Source organism: Crotalus tigris, unplaced genomic scaffold (genome assembly GCF_016545835.1).
Source record: "Crotalus tigris isolate CLP2741 ecotype Arizona unplaced genomic scaffold, ASM1654583v1 scf7180000017789.496130, whole genome shotgun sequence".
NCBI classification, from domain to species: Eukaryota; Metazoa; Chordata; class Lepidosauria; order Squamata; family Viperidae; genus Crotalus; species Crotalus tigris.
Genome location: NW_024096636.1, coordinates 6432 through 34349, shown reverse-complemented (window position 1 = coordinate 34349; position 27918 = coordinate 6432). Strand labels below are relative to the sequence as shown.

Here is a 27918-nt window from a genome sequence, read left to right as displayed (position 1 = left end):
CTTTATGGTATTTCCTCCATTGAGTTTGGACTTTAAGATCTTCTTCACTCTCTTGATGTATTCACCTCTAATCTTTTTCTTGACTTCAGTGTGCTTGATGTTGTCAGCTTGAAGGATACCCAAGTATTTGTAGTACTCTTCCTCATCCAGACTCTTAATGTTATTTTCGTGGGGCATCTTGATTCCTTCAGTTTTCACTATTTTTCCTTGTTTGATAGTAAGTGTGGCACATTTGTCCAAGCCAAACTCCATTACAATATCTTGGCTATATATACGGACAGTGTTGAGCAGCGATTCTATTTCAGATGATGTTTTTCCATACAGCTTCAGATCATCCATATAAAGGAGGTGGGATAGTCTGGCAGATGTTTTTGATGTTTGATAGCCATGTCCTGAGTTATTCAGTATTGTTGACAGAGGAAACAGTGCAATAACAAATAGTAATGGTGATAATGAATCTCCTTGAAATATTCCTCTCTTGATATTAACCTCTCCCAGCCTCTCACCATTGATCTGCAACTGTGTCTTCCATTGTGCCATCGATCTTTGCACAAATTTTCTGATGTTTCTACTGACTCCTGTTATTTCTAGGCACTTTATTATCCAATCATGTGGCAGAGAGTCAAATGCCTTTTTGTAGTCAATCCATGCCACATTCAGGTTGGTCTTCCTTCTCTTGCAGTTTTCCAAGATCATTTTGTCTATTAGGAGTTGATCTTTTGTTCCTCTGCTATTGGGGCGGTTTCCTTTCTGCTCAGGTGGAAAGAGATTGTTTTCAACTAGATGCTGTTGCACTGCATCAGCTACTACACCAGTTAGTAATTTGAAAGTTGTTGGTAAGCAGGTAATTGGCCTGTAGTTACCTGGTGTTGCCCCTTTTGCTGGATTTTTCATTATTAGGTAGGTTTTCCCAGTTGTTAGCCACTTTTCAATTTCTCCTCCTTGTAGTATATTGTTGAACTGTTTGGCAATGAGTGGGTGTATAACAGTTAGATGTTTCAACCAAAACCCATGCAGTTCATCTTCACCTGGTGCTGACCAATTTTTGATTTTCTTTGCTCTTTTTTCTACCATTTTTGTTGTTATTACTAGTTCTTTCATTTCAACTTCTGTTTTATTTGCATCCACCTCTTTTAACCAAGCCGCATCCTTGTTGTATTTCTTTGGGTTATCCCATATCTGCTTCCAGAACTGCACTGTTTCTTCCTTGTCAGGTACTGACTGATTCCTTGCAGTTTCTCCATTGATGGATTGGTAGAAACGTTTCTGATTGGATTGAAATTGGAGGTTCTGCCTATAGTTTGCAATTCGAGCTTCATATCTACTGATTTTCCTGGCTATAGCTGTTATTTGTTGCTTTATTATTTCCAGGGCTTCCTTGATCTTCCTTGTTTCTAAGTGGTATTTCTTGATTAGGTATTCTTTGGTCTTCTTGTTCTTCAGCTTCTTTTCTTTCATCTGTTCTAGCTTGCTTGCATGTGATCTTAACTTGCTGATCTTATTTTCTAGTCTAACCTTCCATTTTTTCTGGTGCACTGTTTGTTTGTTTTTCTTCTTTTTGATTTTGCATCCCAGGTATTCTGTTATAACTGCAGCTGTGCTGTACATTAGTTGGTTTGTTTCTTGCAGTGAATTGGTGCTTATACTTGATATTGCAGTATTTGCATCTTTTAATGCTTGTGCTAGCTGTTTCTTTGGAACAAGCTTCAATGCAGGTAGCCTTATTCTGTTGTTTTTGTGCTGTTCTAGATGCTCAGTTATTCTTTGTTTCAATTCTTTTATTTCTTTAGTTAGAGGGTTTTGTTCTTCCTGAGGAAGAGGTGCCTCGTTTCCAAATAAGAACAGTTGTATATCTCTGCTGGATTCCTTCACTGCCAACTCCCCCTGGTTTGCCTCTACATTCTGAATTACTTCTGGTAAGGCTTTGATTTCTTTGCCCTGGGTAAACCTTTGCAGTTCGTCCAATTCTGTTTCTGTGAATACTTTATTTCGTGTTATAAATCGGCGTTGATCTGCTAGTCTCTGTTCTGTTATTTCTGATTCTGGATGTTGTTCTTTCCAGAACTGGTGCATTCGTTTTAGATATCCTCTTCTTGTTGGACTTGATCTGTAGTAACAGATCATTATTTCTTTGTTTTCAATCACTGTGTATCTGCGGTGGGTAAACATCTTTTCTTCCAGTAGTTCTGCAGCTGCTGGCCCTGGTGCTCAGCCAACAGTCCTGAGTCCTGTGACCCATTTTTCACCAGATATCCAGGAACTCTGATATCTAGTGCGGACCTTGTTAACCCGGGCGACGTCCAAACCGGTATGGCATTCTGCAATTTACGTCTCACCATATTTTTTATGGGAGAGACACTCTTTGTCTGACTCCTCTGATGAGACCTGTCCAGTATGGTTGAACCTCTGGCATAGCTCTCATCTTCCTCAGAGTACACAAGCCCCACAACCACGTCAAGGTAGTGCCTCACTGGGGGACTATTATTATTATTATTATTATTATTATTATTATTATTATTATTATTGTGCAGCAAGCTGTAGTACAGTTTATTTGAGGCTAGTTTATTCCACAATTTTACTCTATTTCAATAAAAGATAAATTACCAATGGATACGATAAAGCGTACATAAAGTTTAGTGAGCAGACGGGATTTAATCTTCTTCATCTCTTTCATGACTTTCTTACATTGATAACATCTTTGCTATAATTATGAGGAAAAAATACGATTGACGTAATTCTCCTTCCTCCCTGATCATCCCATCCCCATTGTTGTATGTTGGAGTTTGCGTATTAACAACTGAGATACAGTATTTGCACTACAAAAATCCAGATGATTAGTGATGCTTCCCTTGAGTGGTTGTCTTGAATGGGGTACCCAGATATGATATGCCCACAGTTCTCCACACATACACAAAGTAAGAAAAATTAAGTATGCTACTCTAACCATGGGCACGATTGATCAAATGCTCATGAGCACTTTTCTCTTGAGGGAGCAGCAGATGTGTATGTCAGGTTGCACACAATCAAGCTGGACAGGAGTAACTGAGAGTTCACAAGAACCTGTCAGAAGAATAATTTGGGGCTCCAACTTGAGCCAGTATTGCACATTAATAAATAAAAATGAGATCCAGACAATTGTGAGGAAAGAAGAAATATTTATTCCTAAAGGCAAGGTGTTTGCCTTTAGGGATAGTTGCAGATAAATGGAGTACAGCAACATAGTTATATAGGGGAGTTTGTCCTGGGTGTGAAAGTGTCTATGTGCTGATTTTAGGGTGACACTTAAGAGACATGTGTGTGTGTGTGTGTGTGTGTGTGTGTGTGTGTGTGTGTGTGTAATCTATGACGTTTATTCTTGTGAACATGCTGGGAGATCAAATTTAATTAACTCTATCTCTGTTTACAGACCTCATCCTTTGATATGTGGATTAAGTCTGGGTAACTTATTTGGGAATTTGAGGACATTTGAATAAAAGATTTTATTTGATTAACTTAGTTTCAGCTTGATTTTTAACTATTTAGTGGAGATGCTGATTTGCAGCCCATTATAGATTATGTTAATGTTTAAAGGGAAGATAGAAAGACTATAAAGCAGGGGTCCCCAACCTATGGGCCATGGTCGCGGCCTACTGGATACTGGGATGCATGAGTGGCTGGCTGGTGGGCATGCGCGTGCCTGTGCGGATAGCCCCACTTGTGCAAGCGTGGGCATTTGTGGCCCCACGAGTGAGCACTCGCATCACTACGAGCATTGCAGGTGCTTGCAGCCCCATGCACACGAGCGCTCACGGTCCCACTCACATGAGCAATGGGTGTTCATGTGCACGCATGTTCATGCATGCATTCACACATCCCCACAAAACCATTCCTTTTTTCTCGCTTCCCCCCTCCCCCCCCCGCTCCAGGCCACCAACTGCAAAAGGTTGGAAAACTCTGCTATAAAGAATAAAATATATTTTGATATAAAACTTCCCACAAACCTGATAAGCAATGTTTATTGAAGAAAGTCAGGAAGAATTCCAACAAGTACCATGATTCAAGAACTAGCCATTTTTGTAGAAATAGTGTTCAAATCCTCTTTGTGGAAAACAGTAAAATGTTGTTTTTGCAGCAACCATGTCTGATACATTTTAAGAACTTTTACCCAGGAAGCTGACATAGCCAAGAATACTAAGAAAGAGCAGAGGGAAAAAATTGTAACCTAAAGATAAGTAGTTAGACCACAAGAGCTTGCGGAAAACATAAAGTTGTGTCTTTGCATCAGTTACACCTGACTGACCTTTAGGAATGTTTACTCGGAAGTTGATGTGGCTGACAATACTGAGAAAAGAGTAAACAGTAAGGAAGTTGATAGGAAGCTTTTCATAGTTCCACAGAGGCGTAGCTTTACAGCAAAAGCTTGCAGAAAGGCGTGCAACGAAAAAGCATGATCTAGTAATTTTATCTTCCAAGGTTTAAACCAGTGGTTCTCAACCTTTTTAATGCCGCGACCCCCAACTGGTCGTAAGTCAAGGACTACTCAACCAGTCGTAGGTCAAGGACTACTCAACTGGTGCAGCACCGTTTGCAGAATGGGACTTTTGGCGGGCTCAGCAGGGCAGAGACAGCCTGGACAATTCCTATTGGCTTTTGAAAGCCAATAGAATTAGACTCTATTCAAGAGAGTCTATTCTATTGGCTTTCAAAAGCCAATAGAATAAAAGGGAGTAGCACAGCTAAGGAAAAGGGGGAAAAAATGGTGGACTGCGTTGTTTGGCGACCCCCGTGAAATGATCGTTCGACCCCAAATGGGGTCCCGACCCACAGGTTCAGAACCACTGGTTTAAACAAAGAGGGAACCAAAGCAACTTAAAAGCCAAATTTGTTGTTACAGAGTACTGTATATCCTCCCTCTCTCTCTCTCTCTCTCTCTCTCTCTCTCTCTCTCTCTCTCTCTCTCTCTCTCTCTCTCTCTCTCGGTGTATTCAGGTCTTTTCCCATGTAAGATTGAGAGTACCTTGGCGACGTTTCAATGAGGTCCCACTCGTCATCTTCAGGCTTTTCCTTCTTTCAGATTGAGGGGAGGACAATCTTTCCCCAACCAATCAACCAATCCACCTACAGCAACAATACACACACACACACACACACACACACACACACACATATATATATATATGGTTAAAAAGGTTAAAAATATGAACCCTGGGAGTATACATGGTAAAGAAATAAAATGAACACCAGGGTAATAAAAACTGTAAAAGTTTTTAATTAATTAAAACTATAAAAGTTTAATTAAAAGCGCCAAGCTTTCGCCGTCACCTGCCGGCATCTTCAGGGCTAGCGCGCCAGAGAATGAGGAAGTCCTTTATAGGCGTGTCAAGGTTTGCGCCCGGCTCCTTGGCCTTGTTATCGGGCCTGATTGATTCAATTGCGTACGGTTAACCTGTTTTTCCTTTCTCTTTTTGGTTGCATTTCTATCTTCATCTATCCTTATTTCTCTCAACCTTGGGGTGGTTGGGTGGCAACTTTTTCTAATCTCCCCCCAGGTTCAGGTGGTAGTGCACATTCCACATTCCTTTCACAGCCATATCCTACCCAATTGTTCCTTTTAAAGTAACTTTCCTTTTTAGTCCCAATACTTTCATTTTTGGTGCGCCCGTCATCCGGATGGTCTTGCGAGTTGTTACGAGTCAAATACGGCGTGGGGGGGTGTTCAGCAAGGTGGAGGGGTCGTTTCCTGGTCATCGCCATACCCAGCTGTCTTGCGCGCGTCCTGCTTCGGGTACTCGGTCCGGGGTGTGTGTGTGTAATAGTCGAATCACGCTCCTTCTGGCTGTCATAACGTTTCTCTTCGGCTCACCCCCTTTCTGCGCTGTTGATGTTCGTATGCATTCCATGGGAGTTCTCAGGATCATCGGGTAGGGGGCGTAACGACTCAATCCCTCGCACCCCACCGCTCTCTGATCTTCTCCCCTCCTCTCCGGCGGTGCTTGGGGGTTCGTCGTTGGCCATATCCCGTGATCTATCCCCCTTAGGTCCGATCGCTCTGGCTGCGCAAGGGGGTCTTCTCCTCCCTTCCGGACCGGCCACGATGTTTCTTTTGGCGCGCAGGCGAGCTGTTGCGTTTGGCGATTCCCCCGCGCCTCCACCTGCCGTATCCTCCTTCATCTCGTTCTCACTGTCAGAATTCCAGATCTCAGTTTCCACCACCCCCCTAGTCCTCTGGGATTGCGGTAGCCTCACTGGGATGGTCGGGGTGTCCCGCAGTTGCCCTTCCTCCTCCGGATTGCACCAGGTCTGTTGGGCAATTTGCCCTTCCTCTTTGGTATCACTGGGATTATTATTAAGCCATCGGGGGTGTTGCCGCTGATTATTAATGCTCCATGATCTTAAAGCCACGTATGCCGGGCATAGGTCAACATGCCTATTAATAGATCTATTATCCGAGAGCCATGCCTCCCTAAGTAGGCGGCCCTCTTTGGTGTTATCATTCGCCAATACGCTGACGCCACTAAAATTAAACCTATGGCCCAGATCTACCGTGTGTGCCCATATCTGGGAGTAACAATCTCCCCTTCTCACTGCCAATCTGTGTTCGTGGACCCTGGTCTTAATCCGTTTAGCAGTCTCCCCAACGTAATTGCACTGGCAGTCCATGCAATCAATCCTATAAACGGCTGCCGATCTTTCAGTGTTGGGGAGCGGGTCCTTGGGGCGCATAATAGCTGCCCGCAGTGTTTGATTTGGTCTATGGGCCACCTGTATGTTATACGGTGCCAGGATCCTCGCTGTGGCTTCTGATACATTATGAATATAGGGGAGGGTGATGCGTGTAGTTGCCTGAGGTATAGATTCTTGGGATGTAAGGTTACCCCGGGGTCCAGGTGGTTTACTGAACTGATTAATAAACTTTACCGGGTAACCATTACGTCTACACATTTGGAAGAGATGGTTTCTCTCTTCCTTCTTGGCTCTGACGGTGCTGCAGTGTGTCTCCACCCGTTTGAATAATGTCCTGACACAGCTGACTTTATGGGCCATCGGATGATTACTCCCAAAGTGGAGAATCCTGTCCGTACATGTTGGTTTTCGGTACACCCTGGTAGCCAGACATCCATCCACCTGGCGCTGCACTAATACATCCAGGAATGCCAAACTGCCCTGATCTTCCTCTTCCATAGTAAATTGGATGTCTGGGTATACCGAATTCAAAATGCCCATAAAGTCAGTCTTGTGTCGCTTCTTGATGACCGCAAACGTATCGTCCACGTAGCGGGCCCAGAATTTTGGTTGATACCGGGCCATCGCTATGTGTTCCAACTGTTGGAGTACTATCTCTGCAACCACACTGGAGATCGGCGACCCCATAGGTGTTCCTTTAATTTGTTCATATATAGTACCCTGGAAGGTGAAATAGGTGTTAAGGCACCTATTTGCAGATTAGAATGCAAAGACAACCGAAACAACTGGAGTTGCCACCCAACCACCCCAAGGTTGAGAGAAATAAAGATAGATGAAGATAGAAATGCAACCAAAAAGAGAAAGGAAAAACAGGTTAACCGTACGCAATTGAATCAATCAGGCCCGATAACAAGGTCAAGGAGCCGGGCGCAAACCTTGACACGCCTATAAAGGACTTCCTCATTCTCTGGCGCGCTAGCCCTGAAGATGCCGGCAGGTGACGGCGAAAGCTTGGCGCTTTTAATTAAACATATATATATATATATATATATATATATATATATATATATATGTTAAAATAAAATGAGCACCAAAGTAATTAAAAACTATAAAAGTTTAATTTAAAACCGCCAAGCTTTCGCCGTCACCTGCCGGCATCATCAGGGCTTAAAACGCCAGAGAGTGGGAGAGTCTCTTATAAGCAAGCCAGAGTCTGTGCCCGGCTCCTTGATCTCGTTATCGGACCTAATTGGATAGATTGTACTCCGGTGATCCGTTTCTTCCTGCACCCCTTATCTACGTGTATGTCCTCATTTGCCTTCTTTTCCTTGGATTCTAGGGTGGATGGGGCAACCTCCCTATCTCCCTGGTTGCCCCCCTCCTTTGATCCATTCTCTCCCTCAGGTTTGTGTGGTGGTTTGCATTTCCCTTTCCTTTTTCCAATCCACATTCATGCAGCTATTCTCTCTACGAGTGCTTTCCCTTTCTTCCCTAACTCCTCCCCCTCGTGCCCAGTTGTCATGTGTAACATTCTGGGCTGCCTGGGTTACAGCAGTAAATTGGGGTAGTTCGGTGAGCTGTTTATCCATGTGATAAGCCTCGTAAGTATGGTCATGCACAGTCATCATGCCCCCCTTTTTGTCTTCTGCATCCTTCCTCCACATGTTACATCGGGATCACCGATGCGGGGGGGAGGTGGGATTATGGTCTCCTCGAACGTCGTGACGTTCCTCTTCTGCTCCCCTCCTCCCTCCAATGCTTCTCGTTCTTGCATGCGTGTGGTACAGGTACGGGGGGGGGCTTGTGAGATCATCTTGCCGCACCCCGTATCGGCAGCACCCATTGACTCTAAAGACCTGTACCACACAGACACACACACACAGACACACACACACACACACACACACACATATATATATTGGAAAATTTGCATAAAAATACGACTCCTGGGCATGTCTATGGTACAAATAAAATACGAACACCAGGAGAGTATAAATATAAAAATATACTTTACTAAAAGCTGCCAAGCTTTCATTTGGAAACTCCAAACATCATCAGGGCTAAGGAGCCAGTAAACAATGATGACTTAAATGGGTTTTGCCGGCATCTGCACGGCTCATTCCCTGCAGACAAGGAATACCCCCACCAACAATACAGCCCCCTCCCGGGACGAACACTTTGAAGTCCCCCCAAAGACGAGCACAGAAGAGGGGAGTGAGAACGCAGGGAATCAGAATGCAGAGATCTGGAGATCTGGTGTCCGCCTGAATACCGTTCCTATCAGCAATGGGGAAGAGCGTGCGATAGGGAGGAGGGATGAATTGAGAGACGGGGTAAGCACCCGATCACGCAGCAAACAAATGGAACGGTGGAGAACTGTCGACACGAAGATTGCCAGGACCGAGGAGGAGGGCATAGACCCCCAAATATGTAACACCCGTATGAAAGTTACTCATGACAGTGGAAGAGTGAGAAGAAAGGGTGTGGAGCAGGGATTGGGAAAAGCGTGTGTGTGGGGGAGCGTCGGTGAGCCCAGGGAAGCTTGTAACACTGATAGAGGAGAAACAGATGCCCCCAGAGTGGAGAATGAAAACAAAAAGGGGAGGAGGGTCAGTGCTATGGAAGGAAATAAGGATAAAGGGGTGGTGGAGTAGATGAATACCAGTAATGAGATAGTGGAAGGAATGATCCGGAAGAACCATAGAAGGAAGCGTAAGGAGAGTAATAAAGAAACATCTGGAACACTAATTAACCGGCCGGGACCGGTGACGCGGTCCATGAGCCGGGTGCAGATGCCGGCAAAACCCATTTAAGTCATCATTGTTTACTGGCTCCTTAGCCCTGATGATGTTTGGAGTTTCCAAATGAAAGCTTGGCAGCTTTTAGTAAAGTATATTTTTATATTTATACTCTCCTGGTGTTCGTATTTTATTTGTACCATATATATAAACGTCGCCAAGACACTTCCAATTTGACGCGGGAGAAAACCCGAATAACCAAAGACCTACATACAAACACCCGCAAAAACCTCAGAAAACAAATATATATATATAATTGGAAGTGTCTTGGCGACGTTTCGACGAAGTCCCATTCGTCATTTTCAGGCTGGTGTTTTCAGCTTCGTGCTTCTAGGAGCAATTGTCCTCCCCTCAATATAAAGATTAGGGGCGTTGATAATGGGAGATGTCAGCAGGGGTGGAGATACACTTAGGGTGAGTAGGCACTTCGGATAGGCAGTGCACCTTGCAGTACTCAGCCAATGGAGAGACAGGGGAGGGACTTGTGCTTCAGGAAAAGGGAATAAATATGCAACCATTTGATGCCTGGGTGTGCCTACTTGCTAGCCACCCCGCTTTTGCAAGAACATATTTTTCAGTAAACTGCTTGCTGCTTGCTGCTTCTGCTTGCTGCTTGAATGACTGTTAAATGCTTGGAAGCTCGGTGTGTTTCTCACACTCTTGCGTTTCATTTTCCTTCTGTTCTTTGTAAGGACTTGTGGTCTAGTGGCCCCCTCTTTTAAGCAGACTGACCTGTTTCCATCTGCTCCTTGTTTCTGCAGTGCTCAGATTTACTCATATCTTGTTTTATTTTTATTATTGGTAGTATGAAAATTAATTCTCACAAGTCAGAGAAAAGCAAGGAAGGACTATAATTGCCAAGAAGGAACAGTCAAATATAATTATACTCCCTAGAATTTCTGTTGCCTGAAGTGGATGTGTGAACATGGGATGAACACTGGGTAACTCCACTTACTCTGTTTCTTCAGTTATGTCATATACATCCATTTGTTTCAGTATTTCATACTTTCATTCACTTAGTATGCTTTCCACATATACTTCTCCAAAAGATATGGTTCATGTGACCATGCAGCTCCAAAGCTGATCATGGTGGATAGGGAATTCTGGGAGTTGAAGTCCACACATCTTAAAGTTGCCAAGATTGAAAAACACTGCTCCACTGACCCAAAGATGCTTTTTTATGAGGCAACGGGACTTTCTTGTTTTTGTTTGAAGACGTTTTGCTTTTCATCCAAGAAGCTTCTTTACCTCTGACTGAATGGTGGGGAATGGAAGGATTTATACTCCATGCAGGCAGCTGGTCATTTGCATTATTTAGAGTCATTGAGGCCACTTGGAGGTTTATTTGTGTCGGCAGGGTCACCTGAGTAGTGCAAATGCGTGTGGACTTTTAAAAGACAAAGGCCACTCTTTCTAAGACAGCAAAGTCTACATTTTGGACAGAGAGGACCACTGGTTTGAAAGAGGGTCAAAGAGGCCATCTATGTCAAAATTGAACAGCCCTCTCTCAACAGAGGGGGAGGGCTATGACACCATCTATTTCCAGTCTACAACACAGTCCTTTCAACAGTTCCAAGATGGCACCACACACATTTGTACTACTCAGGTGACCCTGATGACATAGATTAACCTCCAAGTGGCCTCAGTGACTAAAAGGATGCAAATGACCAGCTGCCTGCATGGAGTATAAATCCTTCCATTCCCCACCATCCAGTCAGAGCTGAAGAAGCTTCTTGATGAAAAGCGAAATGTCTTCAAAGAAAAACAAGAAAGTCCAGTTGCCTCATGAAAAAGCATCTTTGGGAAAACTATGACCTGGATGACTGAGAATCACCATAGACCAGTGTTTCTCAACCTTGACAATTTTAAGGCATGTGGACTTCAACTCCTAGAATTCCACAGCCAACATTGCTGGCTGTGGAATTCTGGAAGTTGAAGTCCACATGCTTTAAAATTGTCAAGGTTGAGAAACACTGCCATAGACATATTACTTCACTGACTTAGTAGCTGCATTAATCCTTCCATGTCCCTGCTCAATTGTACTAGCTTGTTCTATGAGTTCCTTCAATACATTGCTGTTCTTTCACAGCATGAGAAACAAAACCTGTATTTATTTAATAAAGTACAAAGCAATTTAAATGTTCTTGTAAAGATGTTTAAATTGCATTTAAAAATGCATTTAGCACTTCCTGCTTAAGAAAATGATAACTGCATTAAATACGGTAAGCCTGTGTGCCTTATTTACATTCTCTTCTATCATATGAACCGCAATGAAAGAGGCAACAGTTTTAACTAGGAAGCTATACATATATTTAAAATACTGTTCTACAATCATAAATGGGGAAAGGCACCTGCCCACCACTATCAAAGCAGCAGATGTTCCTCTAGTTGAAGTCAAGAAATTCCAGTCAATATTTTAAAACTTCATGCAGTCTATCTAATCTTTGTTTAGAAATCATGGCACTAAGAAGATTAAAAAAAATTATCAATATACTTTGATCCTACATTTTTTCATGCTTACACTGAATATTAATTCACTGCTGTTATTTTCACAATCTGTGAAATCTGGTTGTTTAATTCCCTCTATGCTGGTTCCCATGCATTTGTGTAATAACTAAGATTGAAATGTGAAACACGCCTACAAGAAGTAAGCATCGTCCAACACAGGAGGTCTTGCTTTCTCAAGGTGTGGAAGCCTAAAGGGGAAATATTTTCCAATGTTTGCCTGCTCTTCACATTTCTGCAATTCAAAAGTATAATTCAAACTAAATCCATTCATTTATCAATAAAGAACATTTGTAACTCAGGGTTGAAATGAGGGGTCTTTGGTGCTCTCTGAGCTTGCTTGTTTTCTTGCAGACATTTCATTACCCAAAGTAGGTAACACTGATAATGTTACCTAGTTTGTGCAGTGAAACATCTGCAAGAAAACAAGCAAGCTCAGAGAGCACCAAGGACACCCCTCTTCCTTCACTTATTATTGGCATGAATAAGATTCTAAACAATGGTACCTCAGCTGCCTACAATCTTCTTTTGCTTTATACAGATTTGGACACTTATTAATACCCTTGGTACAGACTCTGCAGATCTCACCCATCAACTACACAGAAGTGGACTTTCCCTATGATTCCACTTGACTAGGGACTTTTTTTTTTTTTTTGCTATTTACAAGGCACTTATTTTGGAATGTAAAGGTCATCCCTTCATCCAGTCCTTCCTTGCCTTTCCTTGTGTGAGCACTGTTTATAATTTTTTTTCACTCCCAACTCTTTTAAGCACTGTGCACTGAATGCTATGTTTCGTTTTGTTTTTAACCATTTAATCATGTCCAATTCTTGGTGACTTTATAGGCAAGTGCTCTCCATACTACCCTGTCAAGCACAGCTTCTCTCAATTGTTGTATGATCAACTTTGCATCAGAATTGATGTTATCAAGCCAGCCTGTTGCCTCTTCTTCTTTGTCCACTAACCATTCTTAGCATCATTGCCTTCTCCAATGAATTTGCAAGCCTAACATGGCCAAAGTAAATCAGATGTAGTCTTATGATTTTATCTTCCAGTGATGTGTTTGGGTTTTATACAATTTAACACCTCTCTGTTAGTTACTCTAGCTGTCCATGGTATACGCAAGCACTACAGTTCAAAGGCATCAATTCTTCTTCAATGAGCCATTCTCAGCGTCCAGCTCTAATAATGCTATATTTATTGCAAATATGGATGGTTAACCCTGTTAACTGAGTTGAGCTGAAAGAAAGCAACTGGCCCAAAGTCACCCACCTGGTTTTCTTGCCTAAGTCAGGACTAGAATTCATGGTCTCCTGGTTTCTAGGTCAGCACCTTAACCACTATACCAAACTGAGTCTCCACATTGAAAACCATATTTGTTGTTGTTGTTAATTGCGAAATCGTGTCCAACCCATCGCGACCCCATGGACAACGTTCCTCCAGGTCTTCCTGCCCTCTACCATTTTCTGGAGTCCATTTAAGTTCACACCTACTGCTTCAGTGACTCCATCCAGCCATCTCATTCTCTGTCGTCCCCTTCTTCTATTGCCCTCAATCTTTCCCAGCATAGGCCCTTCTCCAGTGAGTCCTTCCTTCTCATTAGGTGGCCAAAGTATTTGAGTTTCAACTTCAGGATCTGGCCTTCTAAAGAGCAGTCGGGGTTGATCTCTTCTAGGACTGACCGGTTTGAACGCCTTGCAGTCCAAGGGACTCGCAGGAGTCTTCTCCAGCATCATAGTTCAAAGGCCTCAATTCTTTGGCGCTCAGCCTTTCTTATGGTCCAACTTTCACAGCCATACATTGCAAGAAAACCATATAAAACAGATTAAATAATATACACAGTATAAATACGGTAGCTTTGAGCTATATGAGCCAAAGCACAGGTCACATACGCTTTAAAATGTATGTTGTAATAACTGGAGTTAATTTTGAAAAAAAAAGGGGGGGGGAGAATTATAGGGAGTTCCTGTACATGTATTTTTCTATTAAACATGTGGCCTGGTTAAGCCTCTTTTTTCTAAAAGCAAATTTAGTGTAATATATAGTTTGAGCTTAATATATCTGATTGACCTTAAGGAGACAGCCCATTTTAACCTATTTTATTTATGCATTGATAAATCATTTTAATTCATGTATTGCTTATTATTTAATACATAGCTTTAGCTGTGGCATTTTGTACCTATTTCGCTGGTTAATCTGCTTGTTAGGTGTATATGATGGCACTAGAGGGAAACCAGACCATCCCATCTTCCTTTGCAATTAGGAATGCCTGCTTGTCAAGATGATAACAGCCTGGTACCAAGTTACTTAGGAATGTTTGTTAGCTCAGGAATGTTATTGTAAGATAAAAGCCTTTGAAGGAACCTTATTCTACTTATGATTTCATTATGCTTATGATTTAATTATGTTTAAGTTTGACATTAGTAATGTTAGTTTGTAGCCATTTTATATAAATTTGCTTATATGCAACCTTACAAGTGCCTCATATCAGGAAATTACTTACATAAAAGCAAATGTTTCATATATATTGAAAAAGCAATGTCTCATGCCAAATATACAGGAGATTGCTTACATGGAAAAAGCAAGGTAAGGTCCAGTGGTCCAAGAAATAAGGAGGAGGGGGAAGGAAATGAGTTACGGTTGGAACTTGGATTGATGTATATGAGTCATCATCTTGGAATTTGTTTTTCTGTGCTTCCTTGCCCCTGGTACAGAGACCTGGATCTCTTTGTTCTGAAAGAGTATACAGGTAGAAGAAATCTCTTCTGGGTGTACAGCCACAAAGAGGGAGAAGATAGAGTTACCCAACTCTATCTTGGCCAAAATAAAGTTGTTTTCTTTGCTGGAACCTCGGCTCAGGAGTTTCTTTTGGCTCTTTGAAATTTCTGAGTAGCGCAGAGAAGTCTGTGAGGTTAAGTGGAAAACCTTACAACTCCAAAAAGAGATATGTGCTCACTTTGAAATTTCCTCCTGGGAAACCTTTTATTTTCAAATAAAAGCCTTACTCCTTTCCACCTATGTGGTGTGGTTTATCAGGCCTGGACACAGGGTGAAGATCCTGAGCTTTCAAGATAACAGCCTTAATAAAGAGATAGACAAAGTGGAATAACTCAGAAGTTCATGTGTATGACTTTACTGTGAGCATATATACTGGGTATTTTCAGCATCATAGCCCTTGTATGGGGACTATGAGGTCATCTTACACCTATAGACCCCAGTTACTGCAATAGGCACTCTTTTGGGGAAAGATTGTCCTCCCCTCAATCTGAAAGAAGGAAAAGCTGTTGGTGTTGCTGCTGCTTCTTCCCCATATCTACTCTGTGTAGAGTGTAGCTGAATAGAGCAGTGTATTGCAACCCTAGCAACTTTAAGATGTGTGAACTCAATTCCCAGGATTTAAGTACTTCCATATTGGCTGGAGAATTCTGGGAGTTGAAGTCCACAAATCTTACAGTTGCCAAGATTAAAAAATGCTGGAATAGAATCTTATTTCTTTCATATTTGTAATTTTTTTTTCTTGGCTGATATTTGTATTTGTAATTTAGAAAAGGAAGAATAACCAAATGAATCAGTCTCTGAGATTGTGCTGCCAGTGTTGTAAAAGATGTTCTTTTCAATTCTCTATGTCTCTGGAAGTACAGATCCTAACCCTCACTGTATTTCGTTTTCTTTGTTCCTACAGGCATTTTTAATGGAAATATTATTTAATGGAAATAAGGAAAAGGCCGTTTTCCCTTTATTTGCCTTTATAAAGAAAAATAATATATATATAATATTTCCCTGGAACATTTTATTCTATGTTACTTTGCTTTGAAACATTAAAAGGGTATTCAAACAAACTTCTCTACATTTGAGTGGAACAATAAAGCAAAAATATGGACTACAAGAAGTTACAAGAGAGTAATTGGAAAAGGGGTGTTGGGCTATTAGTCTCTTGCATTTAACATTTAAAATATATCAGTTCAACCTATTTCCACCAAAGACACAGTATCTTGGGACTAACTTTAGCACAATCCAACAAAGTAATTATTAGTGGTGGTGGAATTACTTATATAATTAAAAATACCCCCACCTTGTATTTGGTAACATGTTTTGGGCCTAGTTGCCAAATCCATCAAAATGGCTTTCAAGTGTTCCTCATGAGAGATGTCCCGTACTGGGAAACGTTGCACTGGAGCCACGACTTTAGAGAGGTAGAAGAGAGGAACTTGTAAGTAATAAGCAAGCTACAAGAGAGATGATTTTGTCAAGGTAACATTAACAATGATTTGTTTTGATTGCCTCTCACAACTAGATATGAAATCATACCGTGGTTTAAATTTGAACAATGCCATGCCATTTGTTTTCATCCTATCTTGTTCACTAGAACCTCAGCCATATAACCTCATAAAAGGTGTGCTGGCCAATTTCTGATTTGTTTTCCTTCCAATTTTCAGTTAGGACTTTAGTTATAAAAGAGCATTTTGCCTGGATGCTTCTAAAGTTATGGGAGACTTTTTAGAAGGGTTTTTTGGGATACGTATCTGCTAGGTCCTATAGAGGTAGTAGGTTCTGGAACGTTACAGCAAATGACAGTACTTAGCTGATCTTGAAAAAACTAATTATAGGTAGTCCTCGACTTACAACCACAACTGAGCCCAAAATTTCTGTTGCTACGCAAAACATTTGTTAAGTGAATTTTGTTCCAATTGTTAAGTGAATCACTGCAGTTGTTAACATAGCAACATGATTGTTAAGTGAATTTGGCTTTCCCGTTGACTTTGCTTGTAAAACGGTTGCAAAAGATAATCAATCACATGACCTTTGGACACTGAAACCATCATAAATATTTATTTAATCACATGACCATGGGGATGCTGGAATGGTAATAAGTGTGAAAAATAGTCAGAAATCACTTTTTTTAGTTCCGTTGTAATTTTGAATAGTCACTAAATGAACTGTTGTAAGTCGAGGACTATCTGTACAGTCAAACGAGGTGGGAAATCACCAGGAAACTCTAGAGCTGTAAGAAGTTTTTTTATTTTTTAAAGGCAATGGCAAACTGCTTGCATAAAACCAAATCACCAACATGGATGTTTGCATTTAGAGACCAGGAGCCAAGTTTGACTCACTAGCTCAAAAAGGTAATGCTTGTGGAATTTTGCTGGAGTATAATCCCAGCCACAAAATTATATATTGGATTATAGTTTTTTTAAATTTACAAGCTGCCTCATATTCTTTGAAGTGTACAAAATAAAACACAGTACAAAACATAATATAGTAATAATAAATCTGTAATCAATAGTCAAGAATAATGAGAAGGAGCTTCCTTTCAAATGTGGAAGTTATACAAAGGATGAGAGACACCACTGCAGTTTGTTGAAATGTGTCAAGGTTCTCTGTCTAAGAAAATATGCCAATATGAGTTTTCAGATTTTACTTATTGGTTTAGAACAAAGATAGCTGTTTACTACTTAGTATAACAGCTATCTTTGTTCTAAACCAATTATTCTTGAGCTCCACATACAGTATTCTCTCAAACTATGCCTTGAACTGAAAAAAATGTATGGCAAGGTTTTTCTTTAATATAAAACAAGCACCTACAACTATTTATAACCTTGTTCTTCATGGTCTCCAAAATATTTAGACAATTTTTAACCTGGGTTGTTTGAGACTGTTGAAAAACAAACAAGTTGATATTATACAGTTTCATATCAGACACAGTAGTTTAGAATGTAGTTTTACTACAAAGTGAATTCCTATTGAGTTCCAAGATGGAGCAGGACAGCTTTGCATCATAAGATGTTTCCTTTCAGCATTCCCACACAGCAACTTAAAGTTGTGCAGGAGGGTGGTTTAAGTACTGCAAAGTTCTCTTTTGCAAAAGTGGTATTTGTTATGCTCTGCGGAGGAAGGAGAGAAATCAGACTTCAGCCCTATCTTTTATTTATGTTCTGTATCTAAATCATTTTTTATTAAAAAAACCTGATTCTGTTGAAAAAAGAAGTCTGTTTTATATTTTGACTATCTACATACCACTACAGATATTTCTGTGGACAGCTGTTCATTTTCTGATTGGCCTGGCAGTCACTTTATGAAAATGTTCATTGCATTTTATCTAACTGATTAATGTGCCCCAGATCAAAAAGGATGAGGTATCCCAATTTCATTGATATTAAATCGGTCTGGGAAAATATTTAACCATCTTAAACAATGTGTAATTAATGCTTGGTATCAACATTTGCTCCCTTTAAGAATTTTTCATTTTGCACTAAATCAGTATTATCTACATTTTCAAAGCAATAGTCTTTTTCTATGAAAAACAACATCAAAAAAAAAAAAAAAAAAGCAGGAGCATTCTGACATTCCCAGAATGCTAGATAAGGAAAGGGTTAAGCAGGGAAACTTGAAGGTTGAGGGAGAATGAAAAGGGAGGAAATGAGGGTGAGAAAAGCAATAAAAAGCAATTTAGCCAAAGCAACATTTTTTCTATTTTTATCTTCTCTATTCTCATAGTTTTACAAATTAGCAAGGGTCAAGACTTGAAAACCAGTTAGAAATAAACTAGGATTATAATCTTGGCCATAATGAACATAGCACACTGGCATTTTAAAGTAAGTTTAAATCATGGCTACAGGTTGGGAAGAATTGCAAAAAAATATACAAAAAGATTTTGTTTGCGAGTCAGTAACTTCTGAAGATAAATCCATGGCTTTTTTGAATATTTACACTAATGTTTTGAGACTTCACCCTCTTTGAACTAGCAAAGCTGATTGACATGGGTAACTTAAAACTCTATTACGGTAGGAGAAGGTTTTTGAAAATCAAAGGTGTAGAACAGCCAAAGCCCTCCAAATATCACTTCAAGAAAAAGATACTTCTTTTAGAGGTAATAGATTAGGTTCTGCCTTGTGTGTGCAGTACTTTCCTAAGCTTCTGTCAATGTGCATTTTTAAAATCATGATTCATAGGGAAAGTAAGGACTTATTCTTATCAAAATGTTCCCAAAGAATGCAATTTGAGAAAACACTGTTTTCTGTATAAAAATATATCCATCGTATTCTATTTGTATAGTGTGTAGGTATGCAAAAGATTTCTTTTTGCTATATTTCTCTTTTGCTTTGCCAATATGTTATATACACGGACGGACCTATAGAAAGGAAATTTAAAAGATAGTGGCTAAAGTATTATGAGCACTGGTCATATTACATGAGATTTCATAAACCATTTTTACAAACTGAATCAGTGTTGGGACAGAAGATCTTTTCTGTCATTCTTCCTATGGTTGACAGCCTTCAATATTTATCTAGAGAGCATTTTTACCTCTGAACTCAGAAAAAAAAACTGTCTTAATTTTTATTTAATCCAGGCAAAACACATAACTGTGGCTTAATATGGATTAGAAAGTCTACAATTTACTTAGTTCATAATGAGGGAAGGGCCAGGGAAGCTTATTTCATTGAGATGCTTTTATCACTAACTCAGTGTTTCTCAACCTTAGCAACTTTAAGATATGTGGACTTCAACTCCTAGAATTCCACATACCTTAGAGTTGCCAAAGTTGAGAAACATTGATCTAACACTTCACCAACTGGGTTAGAGAGAAATATGAGCCACTATATCTTTTGTGTAGTAGAAATTTAAATAAGTAAAAAACACTTTGTATTAAACCCTCCGTCTGCTTAGTCAAAAATAAGCTTTGGGAAAGTACTTTGAGGATGCTCATCTCTAAAGAGGTGAGCATATGTCCAAATTAAAGATAGCATGTAGAGCATTTGGAGAGGATTCCCCTTCTACTTAAGCTAATCATTTTGCACTACATGCACCCAAGGAAAAAGTGTTTACCTGGGATGGGTTCGGTTAACCTTTTTTCCTTGCTGAGACGGTGCCCATGGAAGGATTCATTCATGGAAATGGGACCCCTCAGAAGAAATGACTCTGTGGAGGTGTGATCTGGGGGGGCTCTTAATAAAGGCAGTAGATAGGTCCCTGAAGTCCTGGAATGGCTCTGATCACAAGGGGAAGGTGAGAATTGTCTTGCAGGAGATCCAAGAAAAAATACATACGGAAACAAAAGAGTTTTTACTTTAATTACTGAGCAATGACCCCTGGAATTACACATCACACATCACCCACCCTCCTGAAAAATCACCCAAAATATTGCTAATATCTTCTATAATTGCTGCCATCCCATAATAGAATGCTACGGGGGAGGGAGGATTTTGTATATCTGAGGAAAAAAATAGGTATTCAACTTGAGTGATCAATCAAGCCAAGTCAATACTGTGATGTCCCAGCATATGCATTCAATACAATCTATTCTTGCTGCCGCTTGTCACACTAGGATGGCATCTGCCCCTCCACCTCTTGGAGATGGTTTTTGGATGTTGCCAGGAATCAACATAGTTCCACAGCAACATAAATTTACTACAAATCATCATCATAAATACATTGTCGTGGGTTACCCGCTGTTCTTTCCTTAGAAGGTAGACTTCCAGACATATTTACATGATTGTAGTTAAAAGTTACACCGAACAGAACTGTATCTACAGGGACATACTTGAATTGGTTCTTACAGTGGTACGGCCTTTAGCAGGATTGTCAAATATGAGTTTGTCTTAGACGTTCATTCTTTCTTTGTGCTTTTTTGACACGTACACTGAGAAGCACATGGGAATGAAAACCCTCCACCCACTGAGGGAAATATATTAGCACCAAAGTTTATTAGAATGTTCCATTTTCGATAGATGTGCTTTTTTTCAACATAGGCTCAGCCCTGCATCTGAGGTATTCAGCTCTATCTCAAACAGAGGCATTCAAGACATACAGAATATGCTGAAATGCTAAGAAGACATGAACTATGACCGTATCAAAAGGGACAAGAAAATACCATGGCAGATGGAATTAAAAGCCCATGTTTACAGTTTGAAAAGCCATTACTTCTCTTCCCCCCATCCCCAACCTCTTCTCATAAAATATATAATGTATTTGCAATTCAGTGGATGACCTTAAATCAAGTCAGGCCACTGCACTGTACTATAAATAGGACTGCATGCATACCTTTTCCTCTGAGTGCCACTGCTGACCAGTATGTTTGGTGGTTGTGGGCCCTGACTATGCAGGAGGAAAGTGTCTATGGTTGACACGGTGGCTGATGCCTCCTCACTTACTTTAGGGCTGCCGATTTTGGTTTTCCCAAGTTTGCCTTTGCTCCGCCGGGACTGCTCATGATCAAACTCTAAGTCTTCCAAGCGTTGAGTCAGGGCGAGTTTTTGCTGGATAGCCATCCTCAGCAAAGAATTTAAGGTGTTTTTCTCATCCTCTGCAGCTGCCAATTGCCTCTGCATCTCATCCAACTGGGTGACATACTCATCACACCTGGAGGGAAAAAAGGAAAGAGGAACAGGTCAAGCTGTCCTGGTCAGCCTTTTTTTTTTCTTTTGCATACATCAGGCATGTCAAACTGCCGACCCATGTGCCGGATGCGTCACACCGAAACCGTGCCCACACCATTGCCAGCAATGGGGGGAAAGCCCCGATATGTCATGCGATGTCATATGACGTTGCGAGTTTGACATGCCTGGCATACATGAACCATGTGGACATCAGCACCAACACTTTCTAAGTGGGGAGAGGGGTCCTGACAGTGAGAAGAATCAACCAATGGAACAGACTGCCTTCAGATATTGTTGGTGTTTCATCACTTCCAAGAAGAGATTGTCAGAAATGATGTAGGGACTCCTGCTTGGGCAGGGCGTTGGACTAGATGACCTGCAAGGTCCTTTCCAACTCTGTTATTCTATTCTATTCTGTTCTATTCTAAAAGTCATTCCTTTGGGTTTCAGCAGCATCAAAGATCTTTTGAGGCACTTCAGATTTAAGATAAAAAGGAGCTTCATAGAGGCTAAAGTTGCAAACCTGGCAACTGTCAGCAATTCTTTAAAACAATTAGACCTTTCATCAGGAGTGTTGCCCTGGCTTGTTCACACCTCCACACATTCCAGAGCAGCTTTTGTTCTTTCTGGCACAGCTAATCTTACCATGGATATACTCTATCTATTCTTCTTCCAAAGCAACTGAACTAAGGATAACGTAGGGACACAAATCCATAACAGTAAGTGCTGCCTAAAGCAGAGCACTCCAGGAGACCCACTGAAAGAAAATATAGTCCTTGATTACCAATTGCCTCATTTAACAACTGTTTGTAAAAAAAAAAAAGCTTTGCAACCTTCCATTTATGACTGGTTTCATGTGGCCCGTGAAGCCATCCTGGAAACAGTGAGGGAACGGCCCCCGCTGCCTTGGCCCTGGCCCAGGCCGGCCGAGAACCAATGTACAATTTTGTGGTGGCCATCTATGCTGAAATGCATTCAGCTCCACAAGGCTGTCTGGAAACAGCGAGGAACCAGCCCCTGCTGCATCAGCCCCACCTCTTGGGTGCATGCTGGGAAGGTGTCACCCTTTGTGAGGAATGAAGAAATGCACCATCGCCTGGAAGTGGCCAGCAAATGGCCCTCGCCTACTTCACATATCCAGCTTGATGGGCTCTGCCCTTGTCCCACCCCTTTCTGCCAGAGACTCTCAGATCTGTTCCACTCCTGCCCAGGCCCCCACAGGCCCCCTTGACACGAATGATGTAGAGCTGGCCATGCCCACCCAGTAGGCCACACCCACTCCATCCACGCCCACCCAGTAGGCTGCACCCACCCTGGCCACACACCCCCCAGGGCAACCGCAATGCTGATGCGGCCCTCAATGAAATTGAGTTTGACACCCCTGTTTTATTGTATTCATAGACCAGCTATCTACTGACAGCACTCTCCTTTTGCTGCGACTATATTTCTTACTTTGAAAGTGACTTCTGCTACTACATTTACACGGGCGGTTTTTAGGGTAGGAAGATGACTATTTCTTTTTTTAAAAAATTACCTTGATGCTTGATGTAATGATCACTTACAAATTGAAACAGAAATTATCCATGATACCAAAACAGCATTTTTCCAGAGAATCAAATGCTGGGTTATAGTTTCAGTCACTGAGTGAAGAATCTGTAATTTTACTGAATTTTTTTTCTGTTTGCTTACCCAAATATATATTGTGTATAAGCCAAATTTTAGAAAATCACATTATGCTACATTTAAGTGGAGTCTGACCCCATTATTTATCAATGGCTCAGACTTAATTCTACAAATGTTTTAATGGCTAATTTAAGCAAGAGGTTATAAAATAAAACCAATGGGAAATAAGAATGGTACTTTTGTACATGCAACGTACAGAATCAACAGATTTTGGAAAATTGTATTAAATAGTGTAAGTGAAAGATTTCTTCTAGAAGCTTAATCTACCTTTTTTATTACTTCCTTTCACTAAAAGCAAAGTGCAGGGACTTCTTTTATGACCTGCCACATGGTGTTTGTAAAGCTTGTTTAAAGTTAACAATGAACCAAGAAAAGAAAAACAATATTTTTTTAAAAAAATTACTTGTTTAATTTGATAAAGTATCAGGTTAAAAAAAAGTTGACATTTTAGAGGATTTTTAAAAAGTCATCTGCTTTGCCTTCCTTCTAAACTACAAAATCCTAAAATTTAAATATTGTGGAGGATACCTTTATTGTTTGTATGCACCTATCTGTGTGTTTACAACTTCCCCTATTCAAAGTGGGAGAGGGTTAGATTAGAATAACCATCAGCTTAATTGGTTCCCACAGGCTAAGTATTCTACATAATAAAGTGTTCTCACACAGGGACAGTCAGATTCCTTTGTACTCTTTATCTGTCTTCCTTATCAGGGCTAAAATAATTATTGGTCAATGGTGAAATGTGTAGTACGCTCAACTTAAATCTCTACAACTCTTTATAAGAGTTTGATTGGTGTTCTTCTCTCTTGATAGCTGGAGAACAGAGACTCTTTGTAACTTGTTAGCTTTAATAAAATAATTCTTGGATCATTTCCAATTGCCAGTATATTCTTAAGTGTTTTTTTTCCCATCAATATATCTTGAAGCCCAATTTCTTTTCTTATCAGCTTCACCAGTCCAGGTTATGCTCATTTTTATCCTTTTAAATAAATAAGTGTGGCCTTGGCAAGGGCCACACTTGGAATACTACATCCAGTTTTGCTCACCACGATGTGAAAAAAGATGCTGAGACTCTTTAGAAAGAGTACAGAGAAGCGCAACAAAGATGATTAGGGGACTGGAGGCTAAAACATATAAGGAATGCTTGCTGGAATTGGGTATGTCTAGTTTAATGAAGAGAAGGACTAGGAGTGACATGATAGCAATGTTCCAATATCTCAGGGGCTGCCACAAAGAAAAGGGAGTCAAACTATTCTCCAAAGCACCTGAAGGCAGGACAAAAAACAATGGATGGAAACTAATCAAAGAGGGAAGCAACCTAGAATTAAGAAAACATTTCCTGACAGTTAGAACAATGAATCAGTGGAACAATCTGCCTCCAGAAGTTGTGAATTCTGCAACATTGGAAGTTTTTAAGAAGAGACTGGACAGCCATTTGTCTGAAATGGTGTAGGGCAGAGGTCTCCAACCTTTTGAGCACCAGGAATCATTATGTGGAGAGAGGTTTTTCCACACACAGGAGGGGGCTTGATTTCGTGTGCTGCCTGCATCCCACAAATGGGGCTTTGCTTTTTTTTATGGCCTGGTTGCTTGCATGCTGCGGCCTGGTACCAATCCATGGACCGGTGGTTGGGGATCCCTGGTATAGAGTTTCCTGTCTGAGCAGGGGGTTGGACGAGAAGACCTCCAAGGTCCCTTCCAACTGTATTATCATCATCATCATCATCATCATCATATTAGCAATTCTTTTTTTTTTAAAGAACAATAGGAGGGAAAGGAATCATGCTTACTGACTTTACTGTACCTTCACAAATTAATACTATGAACAGATCAGAATCTCATGGACAAATTATTTAGGGATGCAGATATATAGAGCTAATACATAATTATGAACTGATTGTTCTGGAGAATTTTTCTGCAGATAAAGTTAAAATCAGCTCTTGCCTGAACCCCTGGAGAACAGTTGGCTGAGACAATGGCTTCAAAACTGCTAGGAATATAAAACAGCTCATAAACAATGTCCTAGAAAAACTGCTCCTAAAGAGCTTGTAAGTCAGCACCCCTAATTCCAGTGCCTTTTCCCTCCATCTTGTTGTCCAGGATTCTGATGACCAAGGATTGTATGTTTTATGGGAGGACCCACCTTTCTTCAGATCTGAAAAAAAGAAGTGTGACTCAGAGAGACTGGTCTTTGCCTCTTTTTTCGTGCCAAGTCAAACCTAAACTCCTGCTTAACAAGCTAAATTCCTGTCTTGACAGTTAGTTTTTGTACCTGGTTGCAAACATGGCTCTCAAGGATGAGAAGGTTGCTGCATCTTCTTTCAAAGCTTTTAATTCGTTGCGCAGTTTAGTCATTGTTTCTGTTACCATGGCTTTCTCGTTCTCGTATTTATTTTTCAGGTTGGCCAGGGCCACTTCTGCTGTCTAAAACAAAGATACATATCTTGTGTCACAAGCAAAGAATAAAAGCTTGCTGTTGAAATCATTCTGGATTCTTCCAGGTTTATGCATTTATTATAAAACATATGTATTTATTTTCATCTGGTTGATACAAGTACGGGATTGAATTCAAAGGATAACTTGGAATTTTCTTCTTGGCTGAAAAGAAAGGTAAATCCATAATAACTAAGTATAATGTGCCTAAAAGGAACAAAGAAGGCTTCCTCAATTGAACAATATAGAACTATGTTTTTCAAACTTGACAAGATGTATGGACTTCAACTCAGTGGTGGGATTCAAATATGTGAACAACCGGTTCTCTGTGTGGATGCCACTTCCAGAAGTCCGTTCTGGGCTTGGGTAATAAAAAATTAGCTATCGGTTCTGTCGAACTGGTGCGAACTGGCTAAATCCATTACTGCTTCAACTCCCAGAATACCTCAGCATACTGGGTAAGGAATGCTGGGAGTTGAAACTCACACATCTTAAAGTTGTCAAGTTTGAAAAACACTGATTTAGAAGGAGACAAATGTCGAGAAAATCCCCTTCTTCCATTAAGAGATTAAAAGGTTGGGAGGGAAAATAAAGTTTAGGAATTTCAAATAGAAGAACCTTTTTAGAAACATGAGATTACAGTAGAAGATTTTAAGAAAATATTTATGTATTGGAATGGAGAATTTGAAGGATATATACCAGTGGTGGCGAACCTTTTAGAGACTGAGTGCCCAAACTGCAACCCAAAACCCACTTATGTATCATCGGGTGCCGGGTGGGTGTGGCCCATTGGGTGGGTGTGGCTGTGGTGGTCATGGCAGACTGGGTGGGCGTGGCCAGGATGGGCGTGGCCACCTCAATGTTACTCGTGGGGAGGGACGCCTGTGGGGGCCAGGCAGAGCCTCTGGTGGGTGGGATGGTGGGCAGGAGGCTCGTCCTGCGGGGTGAGGTGAGGTGAGGCAGGGGGCAGGGCAGGGGTACCATTGCCACAGGGCAAGGCAAGGCGAGGTAGGGGCAGCTGCTGCCTGACACCATCGGCACCCACACACAGCAAGCACATTGGGGCCAACTGTGTCCATCAGTAGCCACAGCCTGCTGGCCCCTCGGTTTCAGTGTGATGTAGCTGTTTGCCACCTCGCGCATCGTGGAACTATGGGTAAAAAACTTCCACGGAACAAGCCGGGCAGAGGTAAGGAACTGGTATACCGGTTTCTTACCGCTGCCCGGCTTGTTCCGCAGCCTCATGGCAGCGGCATAGGGCAGGAGGTGGCAAACGACAGGTTTTGGTGTGACACAACTCTTTGCCTCTGGCCACAGCCATTTGCCGTCTCATGCGTCGCACCCAATGCCACTGCCGTGAGGCCGTGGAACAAGCCGGGCGAAGGTAAGGAACCACTATACCAGTTTCTTACCACCGCCTGGCTTGTTCTGTGGCCTCATGGCAGCGGCAGTGGGCAGGAGGCGGCAAACGGACAGTTTTGGTGCAACGTGGCTGTTTGCCACTTCAAGTATTGCGTCCAATGCCGCTGCAATGCAGCTCGGCCATGGAACAAGTGGGGCAGGTTCCCCCCTCATCTGCCCATTCAGCTACAGCTTTGGTGGCTCTGTAGGCAGAGTTGCGAAGTTCTCTGACAGAGAAGAGAATTTCACAGCTCTCCTTACAGAGCCACCAAAGCTGCAGATGGAGCGCCGGAGGCTCAGGGAGGGAGGGCGCTGAAGTGGGCAGTCAGGCCATTGGCAAGAGCAATGTGGTTGAGCGGAAAGTGGCCTCAGAACAAGTGGGGCAGTTAAGGAAAGAAATCCTCACTCCCCCCAGAAATTGCCTTTCTTTCCTTACCTGACTTCCAGCCCCGTGCCATTGCTCCTTTGCAATCCGCCGCCACGTGCAAGGAAACAAAGAAAGCTTTTTTTGGGGGGGGGGAAGGTCAATCAATCAATTCCAATTTCTCGTGAAAGATTGCGAAGTTGGAATTGATTGAATGATTGATTCCGTTTCTCCATTCGCTTCTCAGCTTTCATTGTGTGTTTGTGGGACCATGGGTAAAAAACTTTCATCAGACTTTCTAACTTCTTGAGATCTCACAAGAAGTTAAAGTCTGATGGAGCTTTTTTTTTCCTATAGTCCCAGAAAGACGGCGAAGGCTGAGAAGCGAATGGAGAAACGGAATGCAGCTGAAAGGTAGGTTAGTAAAAAATGCTCGGGGAGGTGGGGGTGGGCATGGTAATCTTACCCTGCGCGGGTATTGATGCAGGTTGCTCATGGACGGGACTGAAGGCCTAGGACTGGGGTGACGGTGCACGTACCCACAGAGAGGGCTCTGCGTGCTACCTGTGGCACACATGCCATAGGTTCGCCACCACGGATATATACTATAGTTAAAATGAAGATGATTTTAAGTTAGCCTTCTTTCCCAACACATCTGAAGGGCACCTGGCTGGAAGTCTGATTTATGGAAACCTCT

The 27918-nt window shown here is 41.5% G+C and overlaps 1 protein-coding gene across 1 annotated transcript in view; it reads right to left on the bottom strand.

Moving 5' to 3' along the window:
- Positions 1–27717, bottom strand: part of LOC120307497 (protein bicaudal D homolog 1-like) — a 55171-nt gene extending 27454 nt beyond the window's left edge. The window contains exons 1-5 of the mRNA XM_039342340.1: positions 27688–27717; positions 25296–25447; positions 21006–21323; positions 19791–19981; positions 16039–16149 (exon numbers count right to left, since the gene is read on the bottom strand). Of these exons, the coding sequence (XP_039198274.1) occupies positions 16039–16149; positions 19791–19981; positions 21006–21323; positions 25296–25447; positions 27688–27717 (802 nt within the window). The remainder of the gene's footprint in view (positions 1–16038; positions 16150–19790; positions 19982–21005; positions 21324–25295; positions 25448–27687) is intronic.
- Positions 27718–27918: the final 201 nt, after the last annotated feature.